Source organism: Anser anser, assembly GCF_964211835.1.
Source record: "Anser anser genome assembly, chromosome: 2".
NCBI lineage: Eukaryota > Metazoa > Chordata > Aves > Anseriformes > Anatidae > Anser > Anser anser.
This window is the reverse complement of record NC_139721.1, coordinates 74,036,117-74,048,946: the sequence shown is the minus strand read 5'-3', so window position 1 is coordinate 74,048,946 and position 12,830 is coordinate 74,036,117. Positions and strand designations below refer to the sequence as shown.

Genomic DNA, 12,830 nt, shown 5'->3' with positions numbered 1-12,830 from the left:
ATGCAATATAGCTATTTTTAAATCTTCCCAGAGGAAATCTTTAAGAAAACAGTTCTACAACTTTAAAAGCATATGCAATGTGAGTTCAGAAATCAAAGCTATCTTCATACTCATAAAAAACTTTGTGCAACATTAGTTCAGCCCTACTCTGTGTGTACATCACAATGCAATTTTGGGGGGTGAAATTTTATATGGTGTTTCCTGCAGGACACTGCAGTATAGCTGCGTACTTGTATTCTCTTCCCCTAGCATGTGATCTGTCTTTACTAGGCATTTTTCAAACCTGTCTCTAAAAATACTATTATCAGCATTCATTAGAGCAGTGCTTTGTAAATATTAACATCTATGTTTTCAATGATACTTCCAGGAAACAGGATTTGAAATAATTATCTCCATTTTATAGAGAAGTAACTGGAGCATGACAAATATGCTAAAGTTAAAAGGTTTTGGGTAGCCAATCTGAGCAGTTTATGACTAAATATTTTAGCAATACCTAGTGCTTGCTATTCTCAAAACCACAAAGCCATTGCTATTTTCAGCTGTAGCAGTGAGTGTTATGAAAGTACTATGAATTCTTTCTGCAGATTGGAGCCCTAGGTCTCAAGGTGGGCACTTAGCAGGGTAGGAAGCAGTAGTGAAAAATGTGGTCTGAGTGAATTACCACAGGTCACAGAGGTGTACTGGAGTGGAAGGGTAGGATTTGCTTCCACAGAGCCATTCTCATCCACCAGAACGGTGAAGCACTTACTCAGCAATCTGCTGTCTTACTTACAACATTTTCCAGATATTTCAGTAGACAAAATCAATTCTCTGAGCATTTACCTCCAGTTTATCTTGTAAACTCTTCACGGTAGGGATTTCTATAAGACATACTATGCAGTGATGCAATTAAAGCTTATATAATAATGCAGATATTCCAGTTGTTTGAATGTGGATTTCAGAGCTGACCTTCATTCTAACATTTTTTGAACTTGAGAATTTGAACTTAAATTGTTGGTAAGGTCCTTTCAATAGACATCTTAGTGTATAATATTCTGATAAAAAAAAATCACTACAAAAACAAACAGAAAACAGTGACAGAAACACATAGATAATATTACTTCCTTCTGCTTTTTTGACTGTTGAGCCCCAGAAGGCACTTTAAGGAACTGTTGTTCTGGTTCTTTGTAGGCTCCGCCATCAGCCTTGCATAGAATTACAGTGCTGCTCTTCCTATTTCTCAGGGAATGCAATATGTAAGTAAAAAAAGAGTAACAGATCTCTGATACTTGCCTGTATATGCAAACACAAGCACATATACATACATTTGTACAGGGACAGATTTTGTGTGCATACAGTTGTACATACAATTAATAAGATTTTTTGAAGTTTTTAGCACATATTTGGAAATCATACCTAAGCATTTAAAAACCTGAAATTCAGACAGCATGGTAACATTGTACCCTGCATTGTTCATAATCTGAGACTATCACTGTTATTGCAATGATATTATTGAATATAGAAATTTACTTTAGGTGACTTTGTATGAAAGCTTGGAGTATATGTGAACACAAATGCATGTACAATGTACTTGAACAAGTATTACTTGTTGTTTTAATAGCTGTTTTTATGTTTCTATTGTTATCCTGGAAAAATCATAATCAACTAAAAAAAGATGAAACAATCTATGAATAGTATATGGAAGATAGATTTTGTAAGTTAGTTGTTATTGCATCTAATTAAGTTTTTATTGTTTGTTCAGCAGCACTAAGGTTGTTCTGAATAATTGCAGAATGAATTTGAATTTTACAAGTTATTTTTGCATTTGATAGTAACAATTTTTTTAAAAATAAAGCAAGTATTTCACATACCTCAAATTTAGAAACCTTTCTTCTATCTTAGATATTGTCTTTCTATACCTCTTAATAGTGAATGACCTGAATCTGTATCCTGTGCCTGAGTAATCATATTGGAATAAGTGTTGGCTTGTCTAGATGAGACTTTATGGAAAGCAGAACCTTATCTGTCTGTAAATGAATGCAAACTGAAACATCGTGGCAAACAGCTCAGTATCAAATTATTCTCCTTCTTTGATTTATGGCATATATTCTAAAAGATGCATTTCCTTTCAAACGTTAAGTGCCAATGTTCTTTTTATTTTTTATTCAATAATGTCATTTTGGAGTATTCTTTTAATCACTCAGACTAGTGCTTATATAAAGTATGCACATTATATTTCCACAAGTAAACTTTTCGTGAGCTGTAATTTTTTGATGTGTGTGTATAAATATATACTTACATACATGCACACACACAAACACACACACACATACATATATACACACACAGATGCTAAAACTTAATAGCATAATATTCTCCAGGAAATGTAATCTTTGTTGATTTTATTTCAAAACAACAACAACAAAAAACGTAAGGATGATAAGATTTGATTTGATTTGATTTGATTTGATTTGATTTGATTTGATTTGATTTTCATCAAGGCTTAGGAAATATGGCCATGTTCTTGATTTCCTGGGGTTACATTCAGCAATTTTGGTGTGGGGAAAGAAGAGTTATGGGTTTGGAAAGAGTGTGATTCAAGGAGCTGGTCATACTTGACTATCTTGTAAATTAAAACAGTGGTTTCTAGATTAGGTTTTGTTTGTTTGTGAACAAGCAAACTCCTAACAATTTCAAAGGAAATTGTTTATAATAGAGATATAATAAAGACTATTGTAGAGCAAATAGAAAGAAGTCTGCTGATACTGGACTTGATTTTTTACCTTTCACAGAAAACAGGATGTCATGGGCTAGCTCTGAAAAACACTGTGTTAGTACCTTTAGGGACCCCTTTTGACCATCCAAGTGTAGGCTCATCTGAGTACAAGGCATTGTATTTCAGGAACTTTTCTTATTCCCACTCAAATCTCTAACCCAGGACCTCTGAAAAATGGGCAGAAGAGAACACTGAGAAGTTAGTATTACTTGGTTTGCTTAAAGTGGTAGCCCCTCTACTCGGTATGAGAATTTTTAGCCTTTTGGCAACTGAATGTACTTCCATTCCTACTGCAAAGCTAGAAGGAGCCCCAAGAAAGCATCCTGGGGGGCTTGCTCATAAATTTGGCTACACCTTAGTCCATTGTGTGACTGCAGCTTGGGTGGACATACATGTGAACTAACTTAATATTATCTATCCTTATACTATTGGCAGCATGGCTGCCATCATGGCTACATCAAGGGCTGGAAACCCCCTCCGAAAATGGGGGAACCATTTGGGAAGTTAGCCCAGGCTGACCTCTACTTTGTTATATTTTTACTACCAGCTACAAGGTCAGACCAAAGACCCATCTAACATTGTATCCTCTCTGTCTAATACTGGCCAGGAGGGAAAAGTAGGAGGACCAGATAAGCACATTAAGATACTTTTTCAGATTACTCAGCAAGCCTTCAGCAATTTGCTTCTTAGAGATTTCCTAAACCAGAAAAGCCCTTAGTGGATTTTCCCCGGCCCCCCCCATGAATTTCCCTAATCTCTTACTCAGCTCATGTCAAATCCTGGCACCCAGCATATCCTGTGTCAATGAGTTCTATGGTTTTCATGTGCTATATGGAAAATTAGTTTCCCTTACTGAATTTGAATTCCTTTCGCTCTAATTCATTTTGATGGTCTCTGGTCTTGCATGAAAAACAGGATCATAGGAGAGTGAAGAAGCAATCATTAATTGTGTTGTCTAGGCCAGTCATGATTTGGGGCACCTTTCTACCACCTAGACATCTTTTTTTTCTGTGCTGAAAAGTTTTAGCCTGTTTTGTAATTCCCAATTGTTCCATTTTACAATTGTGATTTTTTTTCATTCCTTGTTCCATTTTAAGTTCCATTTTTCCCTCATTATTTGAGCTGCTCAGTGAGCTTGAAGACCCATGCAATTACAAGTGTGGAGCAGTTGGATGCATTTTGTAGTCTTTGCTAAGTTCATACTTCTTCAGTTGATGCTGTTGTTAATACTCAACTACTTTAAAATCAGTCTGGGAATGTATGTGTTAGTTTCAGTCTCATGGTTGCATTTTAGTAGATAAAGCACTCAAATAATTCTCCTAGAACTGCTGATGAAGTGAAAGTCAAGCTTAAACAACTAGCTTGACTGAGAGAAAAGAGAGAAAAGATAAAGAGCAAAAATATTTTTTGTTAGAATATGTGTTTGTGCGTGTGTGCATACACAAATAAAAATGCAGGTGTTGTTAAAGTGAGTGATAGAAATTAGCAATGGAAAATATCTTTGTTGAATAGCTTTGAAGAGATGGTGATTCTTTTGCAACAGATGGCTGCTGAACAGGTGTGCTGGCTCAACTTAAGCCATTTTAATGATAATGTTTCCCTCCTTAGGTCTTGAACTATCAGTTGTTAAAGGTTTGATTCTAACAGTGCTAATCAAACCAGATTGTGCTTTTCCCTGTAATTCCACTTTGGGTTTCTGAATTAATTATATAGTCTGATTCAGAGAGCAAAACAGAGTGAAAACGAATGGTCAACTCAATTTCCACTGCCTCAGTGTGCTACGGAAAGCAGCTTGCTGATTATAGCAAGGGGAAATGTTTATTGCTGATCAGCTTACTCTGTAATGGGAGCTGCTTTACTGAAGTGAATTATAAAATCAAGGTATAGAAACATCGTAATTTGACTAGCCAGAAGAGAAAAAAATCTTTTAAAGCTTTTTATTTGTACTGTGCTCGTGTTCATGCCGTTCACAATTTAGAATTAAAATGAAGTTGCACGGGCTTGTTGGTCTTTGCTAATCAGAATTTTGATTCATTTTCTTTGGAAACTTCATTTCGTGCAACAATTTTGTTTTACGAGACCATTGAGCATCTCCATAAGCCAGCATTTTTCAAACTGTGATTCAACAGTGGATGTCTAGAAATGCCAGAAAACTGATCAGAATCAGTGATCTCTTGTAAAATGTTGCCTCAGGTTGGCTGTCATCTAAACTGAACACCCTTGTTAACTATATCCATCTTTGTAACATCTTTTTTATTGTCATATGTATTTTTGCAGGGAGGATGCTATGCATTTAAAAGATTTAATTAGAGATCTATTATGTGTTAGTAAATCATTGTGAAGCAAACCACCCAGCCACTGCTTTGGATTCTACCCTGTTCTGGATCCCTTTAGTGTAACAGCACTGTTCATCTGTCAGGTCACGCTGCTCAGTGAATAGCTGGTACCCTGCAGCTTGGAATGGAGAGGATTTATTCATATAATGTCCTTCAAGAACAAGCAAACAGGACACTGAATCAAGAATGTTTCTTCTTACTATAATTCAGTTGGTTCAGCGGCTGTATTTGGCTAAAAACAAAATCAACTCCCTCCCCCCTTCCAAAAGCAAAACAACCAAAGGCTTTATAACAATGGAGGTACAGCATAAAATAAAAGTTAAAGCCCTTACGTTGCTCTATATGCATTATAGATGAGGGACATAAGGTGCTTCATCTGAAGTATTTAGCTGGCAGTTACTTAGACAGTGGTTAAACTGGACATGTCTCCAAATAGTCCTTATTATTTTTGTTACACTTTGATTGAGATTCTGTAGACATTATTTTCTATATTTGAAAAGGGCAGCATCATAGAGTATGCTACAATATTTACTTCTGCTTTGATCATGTGAAAACGTGCTTCATAGCTGTCGGATCCAATTAACTCGGTCACTACCCTGAATCACAGAGGTGTACCCAGGAAGGGGCATTGGCATGAGGGAGCAATAGGGAGAATAGGTAATAGAAATAGAAGAATGGAGTGAAGGATTTGGGGATGAGTCATTCTGGGGCTGGAGCCTGAAAAAAAGGAAATAACATTGGAGTGAAAGATATGGGAGTGGTGGAATGGGAAGGTAGAGGAACCACCAGGTTTCTGGGAGGATGTGGACACGCAGCCAGAGCTCCCTGTCGCCCTCCCAGATCTGCCTTTCCGTTACTCCTGGACAACAGAGAGCAGCAGTGGCTTGGTGCCAGTAGTAAAGTCCCAGCAAAAACCCATGCTGAGAGCATTGCCACGGGTGAGAGGAAAGCTCTTCCAACTTGGCTCTGGCTGGGCTTTTTTCCCTAGTGAATAACCAAGCCAGTGAAGACAACGGGAGGGTGTGTAGCTGCAGGGAGGCATGCAGCAGCCCTGAGTCACCCCATCTCTGCTGAGCTCTGCCCTTGCCCCCAGTGCTGCATAACTTCTGTCACTTAAGCAACACGTGTGAGGCTCTGGATGTGATTTCAGTGTTGGTAGATGTATTGGAACTTCAACAACAGGTAAATCTAACAAAAAATAATGTGTTGGTTAGATTGAAACAGATTGTGTGGCCGAAGAGCTAAAGAAAATTCATTAACTTTGCCACCTCCCTAAATACCTGTGTACTTTGTGTATCTGTAAAAACATATTGTACACATATTTGCTGAAATAAAAACTGTCCTGCTTTGTTAAAAGGTTTGAAATAGTGTTACATCATCAGAAAAGTTAAAATAAAGGATTTCTTTTTTTGTTTGTAACTAGAAAATTTCATAGCTTTTTTTTTTCTTTTGATAACTCTTCAAAGCAGTGTTGTAATTAAAGTATCCTTTAGTTAGCCTAAGGTACAAAGTATAATAAAATATAGTATTGTAACTAAAACCTATGGATAACAAAGTTTTTTTTTGTTTGTTTGTTTTCTGTTTGTTACCATTAATTTAACAACTTTCTCATTGAAATCAGTGTCTGCTTTTTATAGTATAATGCTAATATCCCAGTGATAATGCAATAGGCGTACATGATGTTATTTACCATAATCATTACAGGAAAACTAAATGAAAAAAGAAATATATTCTTCCTGACTTCATAGAGTAGATGACTGGATCTATGTTTCTGTGTATCATTCTCAGGTTTGGGGATGGCTATTCTGTCAAAGTTTGGCTGAGCAAAGAAATAAGCTCTCGAAGAATGATTCTGGACTGTCTACAGCTGCATTTTCCTGGAGCACAATTTAAGGTACAGCTGAAATTCCTCATCATAGTAATTATTCTACAACAAGATTAAGTGTGGGCTGATAAGAACAATGTATACATGTTTATATATATTGATTTTTTTTTTTTTCTGGAGAAGTATGCATATGCATCTTTTTCATTTTCCTATTAAGCAATTTTTAAAAATCTGACTTGTAATATTGATTAAATCAACTCCAAATGGTCATTTAGGCAACATAAACAAATAGGTCCTTTCTCTATGTAATAATTTTCTTGTGATTTTATTGTTGACCAAGATAAACTTGCTTTTTTGTTCACCTGTATTAGGAATGAAGTGAGTTTGCTGAGAGTGTAGTTAAGGTCCACAGCTGGCAACTCTGTCTTTACTGAGATTCTTTTATTTGATATGAAACCTTACAAAAGACCTATAGTAATTAGATTCTCTCTCTAGATATATGGTTTTTTTTTTCTTTTTTAATACATATATTTTCCCAGGAAACTTACCAATAAAGCATAGAATTAAGAGAGAAAGACTTTTCTCTGGCTGAAATGAAGTTTAGTAAATAAATAAATAAAACTGAAGAGCATCCTACTGCAGAAATTGTTACTAAGGATTCTTTTATATCCTATCCCATTACATTATAAATTTTCCTTTGTTTTCATTTATATCTGTGTTAGTTCAGTGCAAGGATCAAAGGCAATCTTATGATGTACAAAAGCTCAAAACAAGCACACAGATTAACAGAAAATTTCCCTTTCTTAGATACCAGCCACTTGATTACATAATGATGAGGGAATCCAATATTTTTTCATTTTGTGTATAGTCAAAGTGGGTATGTGTAAGCCTACTGGTAACTAAACTTTGGTTTACTGCCTCATGTCTTCCCAAACTCCATTGCATCAGGGCTACCATCAATTAAATTTGAATCCTATAACATAAAAGAGTCCTAAATTTATATATCTTTTATGAGATTAACAAAATGTCATCTCAGAACATGCACTAAATACGTATGTTCCAAGTAAGAACATTTCATTTAGCTACCAATGCAGGCAAAATATATTCTTATTTAAAAGCTCATATTGTTAATTTGCAGTGAAGGTCTACTGAAACCAGACTGGTTAAAGCAAATACAACTTCATCATCGTGTGCATTCACTTTTATCTGTTTTTATTATTTTTACTTTTTTACAGGGACAGCATCTTAACCTGCTTGAGTACCATGTCCCTCGAAGCGAGGGATGCTTAGCCGAGCTCTTCAGAGTCCTAGAGAACCACAAAGATTTTCTCCAAATCAAACACTACTCCATTAACCAACCCACGCTGGAACAGGTATTTTTTTTTTTTTACATTTTTTTTTAACATTCTTTCTGTGTTACTGTAATTATTGATGCATTAAAATCATTTGCTGGATGTATGTGATAAACCAGCAGTTGCAGACTGTCTCAGATCTACACAGTAACATGTGAACCCTACTGCTTTTACACTGCAGGTGAGCACAGTCAAAGCAGCACATGAAGCCACATGCTTGTATTATATGTGCAAGCATGATTACTGCTTAGATGCATCCCATTCTGTATGAGATGAGAAGGCAGGACTGTGAACTACCCACCACAGTATAAAAGTTGGGATCTTACCAACACCCTTCAAAAGACTGAACAAGTCTGTAAATCACAGTAAACCATAGGCTTACAGGACATTTTCCTTTGAGTTTCCTTTTTTTTGCAGTGAGTGTTATGCTGCACAATAGAGAACAGTGGAAATGCACAAACAGACAGAAGAGACCCCGCTATTAACAACAAAGAAATCCTATTTGGGCAGAAGGAATAGGAGAACAATAGCAAGGGTGGGATTTCTGAGTGGCTGTGATGTGTTAGAGCATTCTTGTATGCAACTTCTTGTTATGTATTCTGCAAACTGACGGAGTCACATCTAGTCAAAATATTAATTTGTATGATAAATGGTGTGAACATATTCCTTTTACCCTTGTGCAAATCATTAGTGAAATATTCTGATTTGTACTAATCTTTTAACTGCTTGTAAATTATCTATTCACTGAATAGCTGAATGTACGATGATTCCAGTCTGATGATTGTTCAGGAGTTGTTCACTCAAGCTTACTTCCTCTGCATTATTCATGGTGATTCATCACCTCAGTCACCTACTCTTGTTTCTTCTCCCTGACTAACTGAGTGTCAGTCTTAAACAGGAAAATAGTTCTCTTGAATAACAAACACCCTTATTACCCACCCTGTTTGTTTGCATGTGAATAATATGATCATTTGAATCAAGAATAGCCATCTTTCCCTCTCCATTCCTTGCTGTCAAATAGTTGTGTGATTTAAAAGTAAACAAGTCTTTCTGTAGTAAGATCTGTTCAGAAAAAAAAAATAAATATATTCATATATAAAGGAGGCACATGAGTTGTTGAATCATTACTGTGTAGTGTTCAGAAGTATACCTTTGCCTTGAAATATCTGGACTTTCATCTGTGTGATGGTGGTTGATAGAAACAGCAGGCTAAAGTTCTTCTGGCATGCCATTTAAATGCAAAGTAAAACAATTATTTCTCAGTAACTTGTGTAGCAGTAAAATATGATTTTCATATATAAGTTGGTAACTCATTTTACCGTTGTTTTTATAGTTCATCAACCACTGTGTTAGCTGGAGAGGTGAAGAGGGTTTATTTATAGAGTTTACAAAACATATCTCTAGGGGGGTTCTTGCAGCATAAACTATTAATTTTTGTGTCAGAAAAGCTTAGAAAAGCAACTGAAAAAAATCACCAGCTACGTCTCCAAAGTTTTTGTTCAAATACTGTTATTTTGAAAGTCCTACTTTTTTCTTGCCTTACAGGTATTTATTAATTTTGCTACACAACAGCAAGGTACCTCGCCTTCTTCACAGGAACCTCCCATCGTTCATCAAGACCACTTGCCAGTCTAGGCTCACAACAGGATAGAGCTTCAGCAGCATTTGTGTGTGTGTATGTTTGTGTATATATACACACATTTTTTTATGTAATAAAACTTTCAGCTTTTAACAGTTTGTGAGTGAGGAGAATATAGTAGGAGCAGAGGTGAGTTGGCATTTGTAGTCCAGAAGGAATGATACGAGTTCTCAGTAAAACAGGACTAGTTACATGCAGACCAAAAATCTGCCAGAAAGTAATGCTTTGAAATGAACTGGAATTTTATAATACACATGGCCTAATTAATGCAGCTTTGTGTAAGAAAAAAAAGCTGATCTGAAATGTCACTGTGTGTAGTGGATTTTTTATTTTTTTATTTTTATTTTTTTGTGGTGGATCTATATTCATTTGACTACAGTAATTTTCTCTTGCATGCACACTTAATAACTGATTTTTAGCAAGGTAAGAAAAAAATCATTGAATGGTTGAAATAGCTAGGCTATCACCCAATATTTTTATTTAATAGCACAAATTGAGAGCCTTTTGACTTCTGCATTAATTCAGATCTGTGTTGTGACAAGCTAAATTAGCCTTTTTATTGTATAAAGGATGCACTATATTCCACGAGGGTCTATGTTAAAGAGGGTATTAGTGTACTAGTCTGCTTCCCAGTTATGTTAAGTAAATTTAATAAGGCTTCATAAATCATACTTGACAATGAGTTTTCCCTTACGCCTACAGGTTGCTGCTGGTGGAATTCTCAAGTATCTTTCTAATGACCTATTTCCTTTTCCCCAGCTTTTTTTTTTTTTCTTAAGAAAATGTCAAAATTCTGTTTAAGGGGCATATTAAAAAAATAAGCTAAGCGTTCAAACATTGATCAATAAACTTTTCAATAATTGTGTATTTTGTTGCTAGATGCTTCCTATGAGGCAATGCCAAAGCCTTCAGCCTGTGCACATGTAAAAGAAGTGAACTCTAATGAATAAAAACTCCTTTTGTTTTGTGGAAAAAAAATAATGAAAAATTTCTTGGGGTAAGCTGCTGGCTTTTTCAAGTCAAGCCCTTTGGCAATTCTGTAAAAGTAGCTGATATCACTTTTGTTGGACTATATTGCTCAATAGTTGAAACTGTAGAACTCGTGACTTGGAAGTGTATTGCTGGGTTCTGGGGTGGGCAGGGTAGGTGGGAGTTATACCTTGAGATTGAAAAATCTGATTTTAAAACATCATTTTTTTTAGTGCTAATGATCAAATTCCCTGCTGTACAGTGATGAAATATTAAACAACAACAACAGCAAAAAAATAAATAAAAAAGTATTTGTGTTTTAGGCTTTGCAAGCTGACTCAGAAGACTGCTTATTAATGCTTTTACTAACACTTGGTTTGTTGTTGTGGTTTTGTCCCACTTTGGTTTTCTAAAATTAGAATTCAGGTTGCCTATTTTTATAAAGGTGAAATGAAGTCCTAAAGGAAAAAAAAAAAAAAGTGAAGATTTACAGACTTGACATACAGACTTGTATGTATCTATAGATCAAAGCAAGTGAGTTTATGAAATTACTTTCTTACCCTGGTACAATGGGATGGCTGTGTCTGAGGTGAAAACAATTAACTTTTTTCTGAATGACGCTGGGAGTGTGAAGTTTCTCAGGTTTACAAACAGAACAAGAATGGTCAGTCTTCAGTCTTAGCAGTGTGTGAAAGAAGTAGGGGGCAAAAGAAAAAGCAGGCAGATGCTGGAAATTTCGGCAGAAATGGGGGTATGCTAAGAGTGGCCTGCTTAGGGTGGAAGAAACTGAATGTACAAAGCACAACCAAGCATCTTTGAGTCATAGTCTGAATCCACTCAACAGAAGAAAGCTTCTGGAGCTGTTGCTAGGATGGAAAAATAGAAAGGAAAGTATGGCAAGAAGATGGGTATAGGGCTTTTTTTTTTTTTTCTTCCCTGTTGCTATGTTTATGTCTGTAAATTAGTGGCATTATGATTGATTGGCTTGCTTTCTTTTTTATTTTATATTATTTTTATTTTTTAATAATCTCTAATAACTCTGTCTTTCAACCATCACAAGTCCTTAAAAAAGGAACAATACATGAGGAAATTTAGAAGGTTGGTTTTGGGAAAGGGAAGCGTGTCAGTTCTCGGGGCATAAGGCAGCTTAGCTTAAAAGTCCCATTTGTATAGAATTGTGACAAGAATGCCTATTTCTGCCTAGGAAGTGTGACAGGGAGTTGAATTAATAAAACAGTCCTGCAGCTTTCTTAGACCAAGGGAAGCATTAAAGCACACAGGACTTGTGTGGTGAAACTGAAAAATGGTGGCCTAGCTGAATGTGTAGATAGAGGAGCTTTTTCAGGGTTTGGCTGTGTAACACTAATTAAATGTCATTTTTATTAAAATGTGAAAGATTATATTAGTGTAATAGATGAATACAGTAAATAAGGTTTACTTCAGACTGATGGTTGAGTAAATTCAGTTAACAGTGTTTTTCTTTTTTAAAATTGCTTCATATGCATCTCAGGAGACCCAATTTAATTCAGGCAAGTAGCGAACAATGTTTGTCTCCCAATCCTTTATGGTTGAAGAAGGTCAAAATCTAATTGAGTTCCAGTATACTGGGTTCTCTCTCAGAGGACATTTTCCGTCTACTTGAATTGCTGCATTCCTGAAATATGTGTTTCAAGACCAGTTTTTGAAGATTTTTTTTAATTAAAAATAAATAAATAAATAAATAAGTCCTAAACTAGGAGTCTGGACAGAAAAGGCCATTTATATGTTAATGATGAAATAGTCCTTGAATTCACAGAGCATGCAGAAATACCTCTTCTTCTAACACTCCTGAATTTTGAATCAAAGACGGCTGAGGATTCAAAACAGTAACTTTTCTTGTGAGACTTTTGATAGGGAAGGTTCATGGTATTTCAACTTGTAGTTTCCCTTAGTATGAATGTATTCCCTTCACCCC

The 12,830-nt window shown here is 35.7% G+C and overlaps 1 protein-coding gene across 1 annotated transcript in view; it reads left to right on the top strand.

Moving 5' to 3' along the window:
- ABCA13 (ATP binding cassette subfamily A member 13) overlaps nt 1–12,355 on the top strand; it is a 181,285-nt gene extending 168,930 nt beyond the window's left edge. The window contains exons 54-56 of the mRNA XM_083822790.1: nt 6,880–6,985; nt 8,152–8,289; nt 9,814–12,355. Of these exons, the coding sequence (XP_083678916.1) occupies nt 6,880–6,985; nt 8,152–8,289; nt 9,814–9,903 (334 nt within the window). The 3' untranslated portion in view covers nt 9,904–12,355. The remainder of the gene's footprint in view (nt 1–6,879; nt 6,986–8,151; nt 8,290–9,813) is intronic.
- The last annotated feature ends 475 nt before the right edge of the window (nt 12,356–12,830 follow it).